General features: G+C 38.1%; 2 protein-coding genes across 4 annotated transcripts in view; one reads left to right on the top strand and one right to left on the bottom strand.

The window, feature by feature from the left end:
* Positions 1-22,093, bottom strand: part of LOC127062576 (nuclear migration protein nudC) — a 70,314-nt gene that overhangs the window by 44,454 nt on the left and 3,767 nt on the right. The gene's annotated exons all lie outside the window — the stretch shown is intronic.
* LOC127062577 (TSC22 domain family protein 1) overlaps positions 1-22,093 on the top strand; it is a 50,365-nt gene that overhangs the window by 25,736 nt on the left and 2,536 nt on the right. The window contains exon 1 of one of the 3 annotated variants that reach the window (XM_050991059.1): positions 9,635-10,709. The exons of 1 other annotated variant lie outside the window; for it this stretch is intronic. In XM_050991059.1, coding sequence (XP_050847016.1) covers positions 10,551-10,709 — 159 coding nt within the window. In that variant the 5' untranslated portion in view covers positions 9,635-10,550. Of the gene's footprint in view, positions 1-9,634; positions 10,710-22,093 lie in introns of those variants that run through there. One more of the 3 variants, XM_050991060.1, reaches the window with a different exon arrangement.

Raw genomic sequence — 22,093 nt, 5'->3', positions numbered from 1 at the left:
ATCTTCAAAACAAAACGACGAAGTCATTGTGGATCGTCTGCAATCATAAGCGAAAGACGATGACGAACGACTATGCCACTAACAGAAACGCGTTTGACCAAGAAACACGTCCGGGAAGAAAGACTCACTGTGAGGAGTAATTTTGTCCAGAATATCGTCGTCGTCGTCGTCGTCGTCGTTGTCGAAAGCAGACGAGTTTTCTCTCGCCTCTTTCTTCGTTTCTCCCTTCCCAGAATAATCTCTTTTAATCCGATCAATCTTGGTGACACGCATCGCGTGCAAGGCTCCTTAATCAGCACCGACGAGAAAACATTCGAGGAAGCAGTTGAAACTTGCTTGCTCGTTATTATTCTAATTAATGTTCTAATTAATGAACTTAACCGTAAAATGAAAAATCGTCTTTGTCGTGTCAAGGCAATCCGAGCTCGAACGTTTAAAATCTCGTCGAACATTCGTTTCGACATAGATTGCGATAAACATTTTTAAACGATCGAACAAGAAAAAAAAAATAAGTAAGTAAGTAAGTAAGTAAGTAAGTAAGTAAGTAAGTAAGTAAATAAATATATAAATACATACGTACGTACGTACGTAAATTTACCAATTCGACGAAAAAGGATCAGGATAATTTCTTCCAAAGGAGCAAAGAAAGTAATTAAATGTTAATCGATGACGCGAGAGAGAATTCCGAGATACGTTACTCATCGAGATCAAACGTATATAATTATAATTTTGCTATCGAAGGACGTCCAAGCTGAATTACAAGTACAGGCGTCACGATTTATACGGCTACGTTGGCAACAAGTTGGATCGAACTTATGATATATATAAGAGTACAACTTGTAACTCGGTCGTTGTTCGAGTAGTTATCATTAAATACATAGTCTCATCGAGCTAATTATATCTCCTCAATGCTTTTTTAGCAACATTTATCATCGTTGGTAACGGTGAGAACTCGATTCCACGAACTTTTTTTTTTTTTAATCATTTTTTCTGTCAATTTTTTTTAAATCTCGAATGTCCTACATTATCGATTGTATCGATAGCGAAGAAAAACGCGGGACAAACGAATCTGCAGCGCGATACGTTTCATTAAAAAAGTATCCTGACGGATCGTGCAACTTTTCGAAAAGAAGATAGTAGAGAAGATACGGAAAATTATCTCTCCTCGATCGCGCGATATTTCTTTTTCTCTCTCTACAATTCGACACTATACTATTACGTAAAAAAGAATATAAAAAAATCGTATAAAGTCGAATAAAGCAGTCGTGTTTACAACTCGATTACTTCGAGTTACTCGTTTCTCTCTCTCTCTCTCTCTCTTTCTTTTTATTTCGTTATCTTTGATCGAATAATAAAAGTACCCATGGATTAACAAGACGTCGGACAAGGCAATAGAGGAAGAAGAAAATGAAAAATAAAAAGAAGAAAAAGAAGAAGAAAAAGAAGAAGAATAGACTGGTCTGGTAGATGTCTGTAAGATGATTACGTAAATACTTCCTCGGAACACGTGAAAAGTTAGCGCCAATATTAAATCACGTGTACATAGGCGTTACGAAGGCGCGCCTTCTTCCGATGGCCACTTTCTTTTCGACTTACCTAAGATACAAATCATGTACATGCGTGCTTTGCGACACGTAGGAGAGATAGCGTTCTCTTTAGGCTCGCCATGCACAACTCGATCATGATTCTTCTTAAGGAAGAATTTTATACTTTGACTGAAAACGCGAGCCAATCGATCGAAACGATTGAGAGAAAGAGAAGAAAATTGAAATTGTTTTGCGTTAGTGCGATGAACGTATTGATTCGTTTCTCTCTCTCTCTCTCTCTCTCTCTCTCTCTCTCTCTCTCTCTCTCTCTCTCTCTCTCTCTCTCTTTCTCTCGTATTTTCTCTTGTTTACACGGGGAAGACAAAAAAGTAAGTAAGGTTATACAGTAGGAACGTAATAAAATTTGTAATGCAGATTTTTTTCAAGAATTTTCCACAAACAACCGACACTCCTTCTTTTCGTCGTTTGGAATTTTCCTATCGATCCGGATGTCGATGCTAAGAAGGAAAAGAAGAAGAAGAAAGAATAGAAGAAGAAGAAGAAGAAGAAGAAGAAGAAGAAGAAGAAGAAGAAGAAGAAGAAGATTGTTATAAGTATCGCGTATCTCTTGTCCTTTTGTCCTGCTAAGATAAAAAGAAGAAACATCCGTCGTATTGCTCTTCGGCACGTGTCTCGATAAGCGTGGTTTACCGTAAAGGCAACGCTTCTTGGAAACACTTAAAGGAAGAATTGCGAAAGACGAATGAACGATGAAAAAAATGAAAAATGTAAGAAAAGAAAGAAAGAAAAAGAAACAAGAGATAGAAAAAGGAAAGAAAAATCAAAAAAGAAAAGTGAGAAAGAAGGAGAGAAAAATTCAGAAGGAATGGGTTTCAAGAATATATTTCTGGCCCCGGATATCGCTGGCGTAGGAGCTCGACATTTCTCGAGCGAGTAGGTATTTTAACAGCGAAAGCATATCGTAAAGAAAGAGAGAGACAGAGAGAAAGAGAGAAAGAGACAGAGAAAGAGAGTGAAAGACCCGAGAATGAGAATGCATTCGCGCCAATCCGGCATCGAGAAATTATGGCAGCGTTCCGATAGCGGAATGATAAAAAGTCAAACACGAACGATTACGGCAGCAATACGGACCCTACAAAAGAGTTTCTCTCTTTCTGTCTTTTTCTCTTTCTCTCTCTCTTTCTGTTTAGGAAAGTAGCGATTATTTTATGTTATCGACTTCCAAATAGGAGCCATAGTGCTAACGACCACGTTGTATAAGTCTTTTCGTTAAACAATAACACGCTAACACTGAAACGTAATTGATTTAAAGAGAGTTATGACATAATCGTTTTGAAAATGTCGAAAGAGATTATCACCAATTGTCAAGATGCAATTTTCAATAGCCAATGTATCTCACCTATGAATATATCTACGAATGCATAATTATACATGCAAAGTATGTTTTAGACATGCTTCCTCCTTTCTCGAATGTATCGAAACGTTTCTCTATAATTCTCTAAAGAGATCAATACCGACCACCATGAAGACCACCGAGCAACAACCATGAGTCACAGATCACGAAATCCGGGATGCTAATTATCGATTTACCTCGCGAATTCGTTAATTAGGCGTTACAAGTTACGTCATTACGACCCGTCGACTTTCTGAAATATAACCTTACCCCTTTATTTCTTTCATTCTTCTTTTCTTTTTTTTTTTTTTTTAAATAAAGACACGCGACGTTAAATACGAATAATCGTATCGTTGATAGGAAATTGATCGACAAGATCGACATAGGTCGATAAAGAGATCGAAATCTTTTGAATATGCTTAGATGCCGTCTGTCGGATTAATCGAACAGCTTTTACGTTTCTCAGATTTAACGTTTTCTCGAATCATTATGAAATATCGGATTGCTTGCTCGTTTAATGAGGAAACTAAGAGATACGAAATTTCTAAAGGGTCGATAAGGCGAACGGTGAGAATGTTATATACCGGGTGTCTCGAGTTCACGGGCACGGATATGCGGTTCTGGGTCGACTAGATAAACGGTCGATCGAATCGGTAACAACGTTGCAATAACGTAATGCACGAGATCGAGGGAACCGTGTCCGGGTTCGGGTTCTGCTTCCCGCACGAAGACATTCTCGAGCATAGATATCCAACACCATAGAACGAACGCGTTCACGTCGATGCAAAGGCGGGGTTCGCCGCCTAAGTCGATCAATTCGACTGGAATCTCCATCTACATACCTAATCGCAAAGACCGCAAAACAACTGCATTACTTGCGTCATAGTTCCTGTTGAAAAACTTCATTTGGGTATCAGGACGTGAAACGATTCCAACTCGTCGATTCACCTGTCTATCGATCTACGTCGATCGATCGATAAAGAAATCTTTTTTCCGGGTTACGTCTATAGTTTCGTTCAACGAGTCACATGATCAAATGATTTCGAAACAATCAAATTAATAAGAACACGTAAGAGAACGAGAAGAAATAACGCGTTTTAATGTTTTCGCAAATTTTTTTTAATAGATTGATTATTCCGAAACGAGGAACGCCTTTTAACGCATTAACATATATAGCGAAATTATTTAGTCTAAAAAACGATCCGTTCGTGCATTTTTAATATAATACATTCTATTAAAAATGATTACGCTCGACTATCTCAATGGCATCTTACGTCGAGCAGAAGGATATCCGTGTTTACTAATTATTACTTCGATCTGGTTCTCTCGCTCACAGAATTATACGTTTCGAACCTTTCGATGAGACGATATACGTCAAACCTTAAACGCGTTTCTTATCTTTCTCCCTATCGTTTTTAAACTCAATCAGAAATATTTTGTTATCGGTTAAATCGGTCTCGAATTTATTTTAACCTACGAGAAAGAGACTTTTATCGAGGCAATCATCTATTACATATATTTCGTCATCAACGAGAATCTTCTTCGACGACGATAGGGAAAGTTTTGTGATTTACAAACATCTCTCTTTCGTGAGATAACAATATTATCTAACATACTGACTCCACCTATCAACAATTTAATTTTTCATGACAAAAGGCATAATAATTTGGTCTTAGAATTAAATTAAACAGGCTATGGACTTATGATTTTATACTTTTGACCGAGACGATCTATCGCTAGATAGAAGATCTTTGGTACAATGATACTACAATGAACGTCCGATAGGAGAATCATGAATATGCAAAGAGCCACTCTCGTCCCTGAGCTCTGCAACGTGCATCTTCGTTGGGTCACTATCTGCATAATCCCTCAACGAGCAAAGCGAGTTCAGGATGGACCGAACATGTCTAGTCATCCTTCGTTTATCTCTATCTCTAGCTCTATCTCTATCTCTATCTCCATTTCTATCTTGAACGTGGGCTAAAGCTGATAATGTGTAATATATATATATATATATATATATATATATATATATATATATATAATCTTATCATCAGCACGATTCGAATTCTTTGGAGTATGCCTAGAGTGGATCGATGCATACAATTTTCTAAAATATTCCAATAATGATGTCAGTAAATCGAGAACAATCGTTTTTCTCTTTTCTTTTTTCTTTCTTTATTTTTTTTTTTTTTAATGATTGATAGCATTAAACATTATAAGATAAATAAAATTAAAAGGCGCGATTTACTGATTACTTACACGCTCGTGGCGTTAAACAATCGCCAGCAGGATGTAAGAAGGTGAGAAACAGGTAGATGGACGCGTAATTAATTTTAACGGAGCGAAGGTTCGTACGGCCACCCGATGGGCAGTAAATGAAATGAATTCCGAAGAAGACGAGGAAGAGAGAAAGACAAAAACATTCTCTCTCTCTCTCTCTCTCTCTCTCTCTCTCTCTCTCTCTCTCTGTTTCTCTCTCAGAAAAACATAATGAGAGAAACAGCGAGAGAGAAAGAGAGAGACAGAGAGAAGTTGAAAGGAGCACCAGATAGCCAATCCCTTTTAACCTTGCTCGCGATCGGAAACGATCGATATTATCATTGAACGTTCGACTTTTTCTTTTTTTTTTTTCTGTCTTTTATTGGCCGCGTGTGCTCGCTCGCACGCACGCACGCACGTAGGTAAGCGAAGCACGTATCGAAGGCTCGAGCACGACATGGATCAGGAAGCTGTCGAAAGTGTTGACCTTGCTCCATCGAAAGAGACAGAATAGAGAGTGCCGAAAGATCGAATAAAAAGACAGAGAGAGAGAGAGAGAGAGAAAGAGAGACAATGACGTATGGTACAGGTAAGGATCTTGAAAGGGATCTGGATCCCTAACTCTTTACTTCCGCCTAACGGCTTGAAATTCTTTGGTTCAGCTTGGAGTCTGAATTGACTTCGTGAAAACGTATAGCATATAACGTGTGTCTGTGTGTGTGTGTGTGTGTGTGTGTGTGTGTAAAGTGTGCAGATAATTTAATAGGTAATTTTTTTTTTAGACGAATAACGTGATTCGAACGTTGCACTTGAAATTTAATAACACCTTACACGTCATCTCGATTGCCATTTAACGGGAATATTCAAGCTGATTAATCGACCTGATTAGGATAAAGTAAGAAGGATAAAGAATTTTAATTAACCGTCGGAGAAACGATGATGATCGTTGCATTACGATAATTTTTCTTCTCGCTTTAACGAAAAACAAAACTGGACTTGAAAACAAACGCGTTATCTATCTAAGAGTTCTGTATAATTCCGCGATATAAATTTGCATTCGATAAAACGACAGAAGAAGCCAATCGATTGATTGTCTCTCTATGTGTTCATAAAAATTGTCACGCGATCGTAAATACGTTCCTTCGATGTATCTTCTTTCTTTCTGTCTTCGTTCCTTCTCAATAATCGCTCGTAATTATCCTGGCAAGTATATTCAAGCAAGAGGTATGCAAAAAGTTTCCGATCGAAGGATCGATCGATGGATCGATTTCTAACCTCGATCGATTGAAAAGTATCGAACGATGCGACCACTCTTGTCCTTCGTATTGCGTAAAATCGATAAGTCTGTAGTATTTCAACTTGCGAAAAATTCGTCACGAATTTCGTGGAATCGCGAAATAAGTTTCGAAGGTCGTATTTCGTAGTAAAAAAAAAAAAAAAAAAAAGAAAAAAAAGAAAAAAAAGAAAAAAAAGAAAGAAAAAAAAGAGAGAGAGAGAGAGAAAAATAAAAAAAGATAGATGGAACAGGGTACGCACGAATCGTTTAAAAGTATGAATTTCGCGAGAACGAGAGACGCGTCGTCTACGTGCGGAGAGATCGGTGTGCCTTCGAAAAGAGCCACGTAATTTCTTGGCTTGGGAAAACTGGAGGTCGAGGAGGAGGAAGGAGGAGGTGGAAATGAAGGTGGAGGTGGAAGTGGAGGTGGAAGTGAGTAGAGAAAGAAACACAGAGAAAGAGAAAGAGAGAGAGAGAGAGCCACTTAACGTCGTGTTAGTAATCGAGATCGTTTCGCGAGATTCGCGACCTCGCGATTACTCTCGCTAGGTAGCTGACTGTTCAGAGAGGTGCTATTTAAACGAACGCAAACGATGACGACTTGACTCGTTACAGGAAGGAAGCCGTCAAAGTCCTTGCCCGAAATAGAGCGATCTCGAGCATGGTTTACCGCCTGTGATCGGAATATATAATTCTTTCTTCTTATTCTCCTCCTCGTTATCGTCGTATCTCGTTGTTAAGGAACGATGCCTCAGGAGGAATAGTCGAGTTCTAACGAGCATGCTTACGCCTTCCGCGTCCTCGGCATCAAAAAGATCCGGGGAGAAAAAAAGAAAAAGACGAGAAAAGAAAAAAGATCATTGCTGTGACTCAGAGAATCGATCGAAGCTGCGCGATCCTCCCCTCGTCGTCGAAGTGAATTACAGATGCGTGACGCATCGATTACATCTTACCAAAAAACCGGCTAATGATTTTTAGGGAGTATCGTGTTGTAATTGATGACTTGCAATTGCTTTTCTCGGATTTTACATTTCGTCGAAAATCTCAAGGTTACGAAATTGGCCGAGGAAACGAACGAGATGTCAGCTATTTGTTCGAAAGCAATATACTTTTTCTTTTTTCTTTCTTTTTTCAACAGCCTTGCGTTTCCTAGCGCGGAAAGGATGTTATTCTTCCGAGTTGACGTAAAAATATCGAGGACACGGAATTTGTGAATTTCGTTGATAAAAAGTAAATCTTCTTTTTCCCGTTCGATTTTCGGATTATTTCTTCGGAAAGAATATCATCACGGATTTTCACACGTGAAAAGAAATAAACTTGTTCTTTGACCGACCCGAGCGATACCTACACGATTCGGTATATGCGAAATAGTATTCTATTCGATCGAACAGTACACGCGATCATCCACGACAGCGTTCTATCATGACCCGGATTTCACGTCATGAATTCTGTCGTAACGGGACATTAGACGGTTATACGATTGCTACGGAATTACCTTTGCACGGGAATCTCTATCCTCCCACGCGAATACCGCCTAGTTGCACCAAGAATTATGAAATATCGACGATGCTCGACCATCGGGGCTTTCATGTTGGTAGCCATATTCGTGTAGTTCAAGATGATTATGATAGATCCTGGCCGAAAGTACGTACGAAAAGAAAAGAAGAAAAAAATAAGGAACAAAAATAATATTTCAACTCGATGAAAAGTAAAGAGGAACATGGAAAACACACTGAAAGGAAATTACAGGATTTGTCTTGCACTCTATCTCGAACGGGGAGTACCTACGCATGTTTGCATGAAAAAAGACAGAACAGGTTTCCAATGAGAAGCTATACAATAGCTCTTTCCTCGTTTTGGTCATCCCGGAGACCTCTTATAATCCACGTTGTAGAGAAGCAAAGAACTCGCTCGAGGTTGCTGTCCAGACATGGCCGATATACGAGCCGCAGAAAGATGAGACAAGCGAGTCATGGCGATCGGCGTACGAAGAAATTAAAATAAGATCGTGCAGAGTACGAGATATAAAAGTGGTTTCTTTAATAAAACGACATAAATCCGGTAGCATGCAGAAAAGATAAGAATAATCTTACCGACTTCAAGAACAAAGGATAAAGGGGTATTGTTAAAAGTAGGTATAAACTTCTTCGAAACAAAGTCAGATATTTTTTCGTTCGAACGAAATAGCGATATATCTCTCGTGGAACGAATACCTGTATAACCATTAAAAAAGAATTAAAGTAAAAATTAAAAACAAACAAAAAAGATGATAATAATAATAAAAAGAAAAAGACGCCCAACGTGGAGGAAAGAACGAAATGAAAAATAGAAATAAATAATAGGATGATCTCATTGGTCGGGATGATCTCGTCCGTCGAGATAATATAACGAGATAAATGAAAATACAAAAATGACAGACACACGAAACGTATACCATACACAAACAGAAGCGAGACCCTTGTCATCAAAGTATCGAGAAGTCTCTAAAACCGAATGTCATAGAGAATTTCGACAAAAGGAACCAGTTTTTCGTACACCAAACAACTTGTATTCTCAGATCTATCGAGCTAATATCGAACGATTACGTGTTACGATTACGTGTCAAGTTGGGAACTAAAGTAGACGATCTCGTTGGAGTTTGTTCGGTCGGGACAATACGAGACATTTATAACGAGTAAATAGCAAAATCAAAGGTAACAGGTAGTAAGGCCTCGTTATCTACTTACAAACGAGTAGGTAATAGGAAAAAAGAGAGAGACAGAAATAGATAGATAGATAGATAGATAGATAGATAGATAGATAGAGATAGACAGACAGGCAGACAGAAAGAAACAAAAAAAAAGAAAAAAAAAAGATAGGAGAAGGAAGAAAAAAGAAAAAGAAAATGAAAAGTGGAAAAATCGATTGGGTATTGGTTGTCGAGCGAAGCAGGAGAGCTAGGGCACGAGCGGAGGCCCTTCTCCCTCTCTCTTTCTCGTCCTCCTCCTGTCGATCGTCCTTGCGTTTAGAGCCGAGCGTAGTACACACACAATCGGTGACTCTCTTTCTATCTTAACATGTCGTTTCGCGTACGAGTATGCGTGTCTGGTGATGAGGAGGAGGAAGAAGAGGAAGAGGAGGAGGAGCAGGAGGAGGAGGAGGAGGAGGAGGAGGAGGAGGAGGAGGAGAAAGAGGAAGAAAAAAAGATCGATCCTCTCGGCCGTGGTGGAACTGCCCGTGTGCAGGATCGACGTGCCGTGAGCGAGCTCGCGGAGCGAGACCGCGAGTGTAGAGTGGGAGATACGAAGGTATAAAACCGATCTGATGGTCTCTTGCCAGCCAGTCCAAAGGCCAGATGCGACGGCGGCTCTAGTCGCACGCGTGCGAGAGAGACGATCACGAAACGGCGTGCGGAACTCATATATATATATATATCTATATATAGAAATATACGGATATATTTAGATATATAAAGGAAAAAGATTCGCACGTGATTCGAACGCTAGGATCAATCCCCCAACAATAATTTTCTTTTGTATTTTTCTTTCGTGAATCCGTGCACGATTTTCTAAAAAAAGAAAAGAAAGAAATCGTAAAAAGGAAAAAAAGAAAAAAAGAATCAGGAAAGGTAGACCCGAACACCAAGGAGGAACCCACCTGTTGCTATACTACATAGAAACGCAAGTAGAGAGAAAGGAACAGGACTCGTTCGTCCTGCTCTCAGCTCGTATATCCGAGGGAGAGAAAGGACGTGGTAGCAGATATTGGCTATCAGCTAGTCTAATACGAGGTCAAAGTTCCTATATTCTTGCGGAGGGTTCTAGACTTAGAATTTGATCGGTTTGCCAAAGAGAGAGAAAAAAGAGAGAGAGAGAGAGAGAGAGGGAGGATAGTCGTCACGGGACATGCGTTAAATTTTTCGGGGATAATCGAGTGGGGTTTCTTGTGGAATCCGTGATAAATTAAAGGGACAGAGAAAGAGAGAGATAGAAAGAGAAATAGAGATAGAGATAGAAAAAGAAATAAAAGACAAGTGAAACTTGGAAGAGAGCAGCTTCTGAATAAAACAATTCGATCGATCGAAGCTAAACGAATGATGAAGATTGAAGAGTCATCGACCTTTACTAATCACGAGCAGGAGAGTGCTCTGTCCAGTTGCTTTCACGAGGAATCAACACCGCACGGCATGTCAGGGATTCAAATAAACGTCGAAGAAGCATCTAACGATGGGCACAAGAATGTTGTTAGACACGTAAGTTTAAAGAACGTTTATGTTCTTACCAATCTACGTTATATACCGATTGATTCTCAACAACTAAATATGTATCTTCGTTTTCTTCTTCGCCATAATTGTTTTTCTTTACCTTCTCTTAACCGGTAGCATCGACCCTGTATTCCCGATCGCATCGCGGAAATAACGCGAATCTTCTCTTCCTTGTCTCTCCTTAACAAAGTTAACTCTTCTCTCCTCTCATCTATCTCGGCTTTCTATTTCGTTATTTTCACTATAGAGTTCATATCACTCGACTCTCGAAGATTAAAAGATTTAATCGGGAAGTGTGTCTAAACGAACGATCGCGAATCTAAAAAAGATAATGAGTGTGTGCGAGTGTGTGTGTGTGTACGCGCGTGCATGTGTGTGTGAGAAAGAGAGAGAAAGAGAGAGAGATAAGTCGCAAGATTACACAAGCGATAATACTTCGGTAATATAAAGTGTCAGCAACGTTAATTCCGGAGAAATGAGCAATGAGAATAAAATGGCTTAACAATATCTAACAACGACTTTATTAATAATTTTAATAAAGACGATAAATAGAAAGAGAGAGTAGAATTTAGAAATTATAGACTGTAGAATTTGTTAAAATGATTATCTTTTTCTCTAAATACGGATAATATCTTTTTCGTCTATTGAAAGATAAATATTTATAAGTACGATGCACGAACATGCATCGGGAAAAATAAAACGCAGATATGATTTAATATAAATCGGTTCGTAATCTGATAAAAATGCTCAGTTAAGTTCATGAACATGGGAACGTTACGCTATAGCGTGAATGTGAATATACTCGATGAACCTGACACTTGGCGTAGTTTTATGTAATGCAAAAAACGAGATTCCAAAGGAATCCAGGTGGTTGATAGTTAAGGTAAAAAGTTAGGAGGCGAAGAAGAGAATGAATCGAATGAGAGATCAAAAAAGAAAAGAGAAAAAAAAATAAAAAATATAAAAATAAAATGGAAAAAATTTCACGCTGAAAAGTAACGTAACACGTTGCATCGGTGTTAACTATTAACTCACGAGGTAACGTTTGTGAAAGTACGAGAAAAGAATACGACTCGTGAAATTCAGTTTTGACCGGTAGAAATCTTTTTTCGACTGTAACTTATCTTTGCCAACGTCAGAAGAAGTCAGGGTCGAAAATATGAGGGTACATAGATAGAAGCTACACGTAAATACTTATTTCATTCTGATGTCATAAATTATTATCGCTTAATGTTGAGGTTAACGCGTATCCCGCGTTACTTCTAGTTACATCAGCGTAGCTTAATTAATCATCCTGGATCGGCAACATTCTCTCTTACTGGAACGGTGGCAAGCCAGTACAAAGTACCGTTAACTCTGCCACGTAGAAAGATACTTAATTGGTCTAACGTTTTCTGCATAATCGTGTATCTTTTATCAAAGATCGTCTATCGACGCTTGTTATTGCACGCGCTGCATAAGAGAAAGAAAGAGAAAGAGAAATAGAGAGAAAAAGAGAATAAGATCGCACGAGAAAGTAATCATAAGATAAAGTTTTTAAATCTCGAAAGAAAATAATACAATATAATATATCAAAGAACTTTGGACGTTCTGAGAGTCGACGATAGACTCGATATTTACGAGGCATCACGAACGTGACTTATGCCAGAAGAGAGCTCGAAGCATACTCGAACGAAGGCGGTGACCAAACACCTATAGCTCGTTTACTTGGCTCGTGCACGAGTTCCATAATTCTCGTCGTTTCAACGTTTACAGTTCGCCAGTAGGAATAATATCCGAGATAATAAACCTCGAGGGTCTTTCCTTGCCCCTGGCGTAGACTCCTTGATCGATATCTCACGCTTGAGATTAATTTATGGCCTCGGGTAATTTAAAAGAGGCGTGTTGAATGTCCTTAGAAATTTGCATCTCCTTGAGCACGCCAAAAGACGTTTAACTACGTTTTAAATATCGTCCAAGTATAATATTTCCATGCAATTTATAATCGTCTTAATAAAATTTCTCCATTGGCGCCTCTAACATGATCTATCTATATTTCCCCGACGACTAAATAAGACATAAATTTCGAGAGAACGACAGATAGATATTCGATCGATCGATCGATCGTCAGGATCCATGTCCAAACGTATCTCGCGAGGATATCTCGTAATATTCGATCACAACTCGCTTGAAAGTGGACAGATATTTAGAATGAAAGACGGCAGGTTAGAAGGTCGTGGTATCGATCATTCGTACGACAAAAGATCGACGGGATCTCTTTCAGGGAACGGACATATGTTCGGTAGTCAAAAACTCGACCGTACGATATCATTATTACTAGTCGCAGTTAAAAACTTATCGTATTTCTAAGCCAACGAAGGATCGATTATTATCGATCTTTTTGATTTCCAAATCACGTAAACGTGCTCTTTGAACTTGGATTAGCTATAAAGCACAAGAAAAAGGAAAAAAGAAAAGGAACGAAAAATAAAAAACAACAGTCTTGTTGAGCCAACATTGACTCATAAATCGCCTCGAACAATTTAATTAGCATTGGAAATTCCTATCGATCGACGGGGGAAAAAAGGAAAGAAAAAGAGACAAAAAAAAAGAAAAGAACGAAGAAAAAAATAAAAAGAAATATATGAATTTTTCTAGCTAATAAAGTATATTTCCGTCGATGTAAAGGATAAGCACATTACAAGATGACAACTCGAGAAGCCATTGACCTTAAAAAGAATGCGACTGAGATCCGTTCTGCGGCGTTACACCGACGTTATTCCGAGGGATTTCACTTTGCTCACGATCCATTGGCGTTAGGAGTTCTCTCGTCTCGCCACGTTGCCGATTCGCTCGTATATCTTGAACGAAATTATCTACCGGTTGTAGAGCCTACCATATGTCACGTTACGTTACCGGTTAGGAAAGTCCCAACAGATTAACATCCGTTTGCTAAGAGAAGAGAGAAAGAGAGAGAGAGAGAGAGAGACGGAACGAACGATCAAAATTTGAGTTCCTAATTCTCTACGCTTCAAGGTCCAACGTCAAGAATTCTTTTCCGCTCTCGATACAATCGCTTGTCTTTCTCGAAACATAAATTTACATGAATGATTGATGTCGGAGCGAAAAGAAAAAAGGATTTAAAGAAGAAGAAGAAAAAAGAAAGAAGAGGAAAGAAAAGAGAAGAGGAGAGAAACAGGAAACCGTACTAACCAACAAAGCTAAAGATACAACTTTTGCAACTTTTGCACTCGTTTCGCGGCAGTGCGTTAACGTTCAAGTTACCATTTGAAATTTAATAAATGTTGCGGTGAAAAGTGGAGCTCGATTGACGAAGTATCGTATTTAATATCCTGTTGCGAGAACAATTATCCTTCGTCTAACAAATGCACGTGGAAAGACTAGCCCGAGGGGAAAAAAAAGTTACCCCATTGATCTTGATCATTGAAAGCGATATCGATCGATATTCTCCTGTCACTGAATCATTCTGGCGCCGTCCATCGAAGAGAGTCCTTAATTCATGAAAATAGAGACCAATGGATCTAACCAAGCTGACAAGCTTTACACGCGACAACGTTGAGAAAGTATCCTCGATATAAATTGTCTACCTTTTTTTTTTGTCGCATGTACGAGGGATCGACGGACACGTACTTTGTCCTTGACTCGCGAGATCATCGTGGATCACTGTTGAGAGAGTTGGTACTATGCATTTACGTTTGAGCTGACAGGTCGATTTAATGGAAATTAAATCTGTAGAGTAAGTGTACGTACACATACACACATATATATTATACGAACAAACACATTGATTAAAAACGCTCGAAAATGATGATTAATCCATGTTATCGTAATGGCGAATGTTACGACTTAGTCAAGATGTTAATTACGTAAGGAAAGTATCTATTTGGCATCTGTCTGGTCTGGCAAGATCGGCAGATAACTTTTCCTCGGTTAGCTCGAAAAGAAAAAGTAGAATTTTATGAATCTCTTCATATATCTTTAATAGAAATTCTTCCTGTTGACCGCATCGTCGCATTCGCATAATATACACAAGTATGTCGTACGTTCTTGAAAGTGAAAAGTAATGAGGAGTTAGAAAAACAAATACTTGGAAGTTTCTGTTATGATCATTAGTAATAGTTGTTCGTTTCGATATGGAAGCACGTGATCAGCTGATCCCCTCTCCTCTTTATGAGAGAGAGAGAGAGAGAGAAGGAAAAGATAAAAGTAAAAAGAAAAAATAAAAGGAAAAGAAAAAGAAAAAGACGGTGGCACCTAAGAGAACGACAGGTTTTACAAACGTGTTCGCTTTCAAAACTAGAACACGAACTCGCACATACATTCGCTTCGATCGAGATCGAACGTATCCTAGATTTCCAAGGAGTGCCCACTGATCGAAGTCATTGTGACATCCTTGTTGCAGGCAAATATTGTGCAGAAAGGATGTTGATGGATTACAACAGTATCGGGGACCCTCCTAAAACGACCAAATTAGGTATTGTCGAATTATTGGATCTATAGTCTTGAAATTTACAAATGTGACTGGACGAAAAACGAGCTTACAGAACTATAATGTATTACGTTCCTTTGATACTAGTTTACGAGCTGAAACTTCAAGGATGACGCAACGAAGGAGATCGTTTGTCCAACCTCTTTATTTATGTTGTATATGCAAATCGGATAGACCAAGAGAGTATCTATTCGAGAAACGACCTAGAGAAGGTCTAATCTAACTGATACATTCGATTACCATATAATTTTTCGTTAAAATTCTTCTATAATCTTGACATTTCACACGATTATGGTAACGATGACGATTCGAAAATAAACATATCAGAGAAGAATCTATCGTTATCGTTTATACGAGGACATTAACATCGTTTATCTAAATTAATTTCCTTCGATAGAGTAAATAATCTCTCTAACGACAATCTTTTTCGATTAAATTTCTTCTCTCTCTCTCTCTCTCTCTCTCTCTCTCTCTCTCTCTCTCTCTCTCTCTCTCTCTCTTTTATTTTTTTGTTGTACAGCAAAGAAATGAACAGCATCCGTTGTCCTTCTTAAGTTCTCAGCTCGAACGGAAATCGTCACGTTTGACGCTTGACCATGAAGCGAGAAAAGAAGAAAGTAGTTGAGAAATGTTTCGTTAATGTGGGTGTATACCGAGCGAAAGAGTCTGCTTATGTCATACGTTGAATTTCTACCGAGATGAAAAAAGAAAGTGCCGAACGAAGTAGTAAGGTCAAAGCAACCGAAATTACTTTCATCTCGATAGTCAACGCGTACACGTATTCATAAGGTTACGACTCTTCTATGATCGTCACGACTCTTGTTTTTTCCTAACTTTCGAAGGAGCTGTCAAATTCGAATATACATCTAATCGTTTAACTTTCTTGAGAAAAAGAAAGGATAAGATTTCTCTATAGTCCGTGATTACGAACGATTCTCGATCGAATTCCGAATTCAAATAGAAAATTTAGATCGTATTACGTATATATTTATTTAATATCTTGCGAAATGACAGATCATTATATATATATATATAGATAGATAGATAGATAACAAGTAGCGACGATGTGACAGAAGAAACGTGTTAATTGGGTATTAATTATACATAACGACCTGTTCACACCGTTCAAGTCGTGGAGACGAAAATGATTAGGTGCCATCGGTAATTACGATGTAGAAAATGTGTATATAGAATGAAGTTTGTGTCGCCCGAGATAAAGCTCGTTACGTTTGACGAATCGCCATGAGGCGATTGCGAAGGACTAATCGCGAACTGACAGAAAGAGATAAACGAGTAGCAAATTCTTACTTGGATTGGGAAAGAATAGTAATGGCGACGCGGGTTAAAGAAGAATTATCAAACGAGCGAATGTAAATTGCAAGAATTAATGAAATTTTTACATTACGATATAGACACCATAATACACGAGATATACTTGCGCAATTTCTAATCGTGAAATGAGAAATTCCAGGCTCGCAAGAAACACAGATTGATGTTGTATGTAAAAGCTAAAATCATTCGAGATACATATATCCTCCGAAAGAGAAGGAATGATCGTTCTAAAAGAGAATCAAAAAGAAAAAAAAAAAAAAAAAGAAAAAAGGACTTTTCTTCCTGCCTTTCTTCTTCTTCGCGTATGCTCGTTATATCCAAGGAGATGATGCGTCTTGAAAGTTTTCACAACTTTCGATGACTTTTACGACTTCGATGAGAGACGACACAAATCGAAAGAAAAAAATATACAGGTATACGAGTTGAAGATACGGAAACGCCCAAACGAGTCCTTTTACGAAAGTACATACATAACATTTGTATTTCCTCTGTACATTGCTTCATAAGAATTTCAAGTTTGAAGGTTGAACGAAGATATTTTAGCCAAGAGAGAGAGAGAGAGAGAGAGAGAAAGAAAAGAAAAAATCACCTCCACGAAAGCATCTTTAACGTTAAGATGTTTCTTGTGTTATGGTATACTTTGCATCGCAAATGGCATAACCTTAAGTTGTTTCACGAATTATCTTCATAATACTTACGTTACGTATAATCTACGTCATAACGAAAAAGCGAATATATCGAAAGTCTTATACCTATTGATGATAATTCGAGCCGTCCGCGAACAGAAAGGCCAACAAGTCGACCCGGTGAAAACTCTCGACTCATTGTAAAACGCATATCCGTGGTCAACGTGAGGATATTTGTGCCAAGCTCTCATGAGGAAACAACTTTCTTCCTTCTTCTTTTCAAGATGTTTCTTCGACGACAACCGGTAAAACGTATGAACGCATATATCTATAGGTTACATGAATATATATATATATATATATATATATATATATATATATATATTACACACACGTACGTATGTACGTATGTATATATAAGCACTTTCATCTCGTCTCCTCGCAATTACTTATCACTAGGCTAACGTTTTGTTTGCCAACATTTCCAAAGAAAACTGATTCCTCACTGAACTTCGAAAGAGACAAAGAAAAATATCTCTGAACGATCAGAAAAAACAATAAACATCGAAACTCTAAAAAGAAATCGAATTTAGCAATAGTACATCAAGATACAGTATCTTTCGTTTAAAAAATCAATCGATTATCGATAACTATCGAGCAAGCTACTTTAACGAGCTTGAATCAAAAACGTTTATAATAATGACAGGTAATTATCGGTAAGGACTTTTCGCGTTATATATTTGTTCTTCTTTTTTTTTTCTTTTTATTCTGAATCATTACTCGAGGATCCTTCTTTCGTCCTACCTTTCAATGACCTTTTTTCTCTCTCTTTCTCTCTCCCTCTTGCAAATCGTACTGGTATCTACTAATTGGTAGTTGAACCGACCTCGTCGAGCTATCCATGCGCGATGCAAAAGTACGGAAGACGGAAAATGGGAAGGACGATTAGAGTGGCATGCTCTGTGCTATACTTTTAACACTTCTTACGAGCAAACTCGCTCACTAGTGTAACATATACATATATCTAAACGTCGTTTCTAGATATATGTGTAACCTATGAAAAGTAAATCGTTCGTAGTAAGCCTTAATTAGCAACGTTCATGATAACGGAAGTAATAGCGATCGTAGGTCGCTATCGGCTTTTATTTTCTTCTCTTTTTTTTTCTTTCCTGAATATAACATAAAAGGAGCAAGGGCAATTTCGAAGTAGGCGTCGTATAATCGTTAGTTTCGTATCGATACTTTTACGATTTCCCTTCTTTCGAGTTTCACTTAGATTCATACGCGCACGTATAGATACGACAACAAAAGATCGATCGAGCGATCGATCGTTATCTTTTATCGTTGCAATCGAAATCAATAAAGAGTCTTTCGATATTCTCGTTAAGAAGACGTATGGATGCCTAAGAAACAGTATGGATATCCATTTATAGATAGAATTCAACAAACCTCGTTCGAACCTATCACCGATCTATCTTTTCCTTACAAAAATGGTATACGATTATTCACTTCGATCACGTATTGCATCTTACCAAATGATTTCTTCCCGTAAAACTAGCCAATAGTCAATTGGCTCCCTCATCGTAATCGCGATTCCATTTCATAATCTTGCTCATAACGCGTCCAACACTCGGTCTCCTCGAACGTCTTGCTAAAACCGAGTCGAACGTCCAAGGACTCGAACTAATCCATACAATATCGATCTTAACCGGTCGAAATAAATCGCTGTATCCTTTCAAATATTATGACATTTGCGTTCTCTCTCTCTCTCTCTCTTTCTTTCTCTCTGTCACTACGTCGCTTAAAACGAGAAATCTTTTTCCTTCCTTCGTTCTTCCATCTACTTATTGCCTTTGCAAAAGTGAACGACACGAGTAGATTGTTCATTAAGAAGTAGTTAGTACGAATAGTTCAAGATGAAAATGACGTCAGACTTTTGAGCGGGTGACTTACGAGAAAAGAAAAAGAAAAAGAAAAAGATAAAAAAAAAGAAAAGAAAAGAAAAATAGATAGAGAAAGAGCTCAAAGCCTATATTTCATAAAGTCATAATTTTAATTGCATTCACCTTAAGGAGCTGGTGTGCAATGATGTCTTGATTGTTGGCTGACAGCAAGTCTAATGAAGGCGTTATATTATCTCAACGAACGTAGATAACATTATGGCGGATTCGTGTAGGAATGCGCCCGTCGTTAGTTATTAGACATATCCTTGAGCCGCAACTTCGAAGAAGTGTGGATACTGTTCGTAATGCCAACGAATATAATATATAATAACATTTTATTCGGATAAGGGAAAAAAATAGCGTTATGATAGTCGTTTGCAACAGTCGAATAGACTCGAAGAGTCAGTTGGCTTTTGATCGAGTAAACCGTACGATGGAGAGCCTCGTGATATAAAAGAAAATCGTGTTGGGTGTGTTGCTTCAATATGTTTTTACTATTATTATAGTACGTATTTCTTACGTGAAACGAAACGAGATGAAACGTTTCTTGCAATAAATAAAAAGAATGAATAAAGAAAAAAATAATAAAAAAGAAAAATATATGTGTGTGTATACATACACATACGCATATATATATATATATATATATATATATATATATATATATATATAAAAGAAATAAAAAAAAAAAAGAAATATCTTTTTCTCCCTTTCTACTCTAATGGGATTCGATGCTAATTTATCTGCATCATGGCTATTAATGATTCGAAGCACTCGCAACCATTGTCCGCTCTCGTCCAAGGTAGCACAGACAAGAATAACAGAAAGAAGCATCGAGGGATTGCAAAATCGGGATCGTCGAAGGGCATCGTACGTTCGATTAAAGGAGGAGCAATGAGCTTGCTCCATTATCAGACTCTTCCCCCGGGGCTGGAACGAACGCGTCAATGTCAAATTTAATCGTCGAACATTTTAATCATAAAGATAGCGAGGTCGTTCTCGACGGCTGTCTTACTTTTTACAAGAGAAGTCAGTGTTCCGAGCGAGGACACATATAGCCCTTTTCTCGAGGACGACCAAACGAAGGAATAATAATAAACAAAATAATAAAAAAATAAATAAATAAAACGAGTAAGATAAGAACGAGAGAGAGAGAGAGAGAGAGAGAAGAACGAAGACAAATTGCAACTAGCTAAGAAACAATGGGTGCGATTATCAGGAGTGCCTCTTGTCTACCCGGTGTGAAACGCGTTGCGACCAAGCTGCGGACGCGTTGTTCGGGTTCAAAATCCGTTTCAGGGTATCATGTTACGTGGGCCTGGCGCAGGTGTGGCGCTTCGAGGCTGACCAGAGTATTGAATTCCGCAAAAATACCTAACGACGTTCCTCTTTGAGCCATTCTCTCTCTATCTCTCTCTCTCTCTCTCTCTCTCTCTCTGTCTCTCTCTGTCTCTCTCTTGTTCTCCTAACTATATCCTCTATCTCTTTTCTCAACCCTTTATGATTCTCTTTTCCATTTCATAGTTTCTTCCCACAAGATTCAAATGCAACGACAAATATAATATCTTCTGCTTTCCAAGTTTCATTACGCAATAAGCGTCCTCTTTAATGACTCCTCGATAACTGCTTTCTCCAACGACGAAAGTCTATATGTTGAAAAATTTCGCGAGTTCTAACGTTAAAACCTGTTATTTCGTAGATCGTGACAAAATAAAATTTCATCTTTCGAGTCATTTAAGTTCTTTCATTCACGTAACTTGAAAACCGTGATCGTCAAATCCTTCGTTGTTTATCGCATCTATCGTTCGTTAAAATCTACCACTGCCGATGAAAAAGAATGTAGAAACTCGTCTAGACTGAGGAGAGTAGTCCTTGAACGGCGCCCAGCCACGAAGGCAGGCCACCATCGCGAAATGCGTTTGATTTACGTGCGAATATTACCAATTAAGCAATGTAATCGATCGAGCTGAAAATAAACAACAAGAGATAACTTAAATCTAGCGGAAATATTGAAAATTTGACAAAATACAGGAAAAATTTCGAATTACTTATCAAAGGAACAATAGATCGAAAACATACGTACACACACACACAAATATATAAAATTTGTTTGGTATCTTTATTATGTATAAAAGAAAAAAGGAAAAAAAGAATATATTCGTGCATTCGATACATCGAAATTTCGTAGCGCGATATATGAATACGGCAAAACTGGTTTTATACTTGGATATACTATTTTTCTTTCTCTTTTTCTTTTTTTAGATTTACAATGAATGGGTATAAATCTGACTTTTGAAAAAGTGATCATTGTAAAAATTACGTAGCACGATTCGAAGTCGAGCGTTAAATCGATTATCGAATATTCCCAAGGCATTGATTAAAGCGATCGAATATCTTTCGTCGATGGTCTATTATTAATTAGCGATCTCGAGGTATCACGAACGTGTATTATAGCGAACGAGTTCGCATCGATCGCTACAACTCGTGCGCAGAGGAGCGTGGGCCTGGATTTTACGAACGAGCGAACAACGCGCGCGGAATTCGAGAGCGTTGTTGTGCAACGATAAAACCGGAATGTCGGCTCGCTTCGATGCCCCCGGCAGACGACGAAATTCTCTTCGATCTTCCTCCGAGGAAGGAAGAACAACAGTGGGAGGGAGAAAGAGAGAGAGAGAGAGAAGGAGAAGGACAGTATGTGCTCGTTTGCACGTATATAAATACAAGGAATCCCAAAAATTGATCGAAAGAAAATGAATAACAGCTTTACTATAAATTTTGTTCGACTTTGTCATTAATCAGAAATAAAATTGATCGCCTGTCTCTGGCTCGTTCGAGAAATCGATTATGCTACTCTTTTGGTAAAGTTCACGAACCGACGAATCTAAAAAAAGAAAAAAAAAAAGAGAGAGAGAGAGAAGGGAAGAAAAAAGAAGAAGATAGATTAAAAAGATCGTTACTATCGTATATTCGTAAAATTCATTT

This window comes from Vespula vulgaris, chromosome 3, assembly GCF_905475345.1.
Source record: "Vespula vulgaris chromosome 3, iyVesVulg1.1, whole genome shotgun sequence".
In the NCBI taxonomy this organism is placed as follows: domain Eukaryota; kingdom Metazoa; phylum Arthropoda; class Insecta; order Hymenoptera; family Vespidae; genus Vespula; species Vespula vulgaris.
The sequence above is the reverse complement of the archived record's forward strand: the minus strand, read 5'-3'. Positions and strand labels throughout refer to the sequence as shown.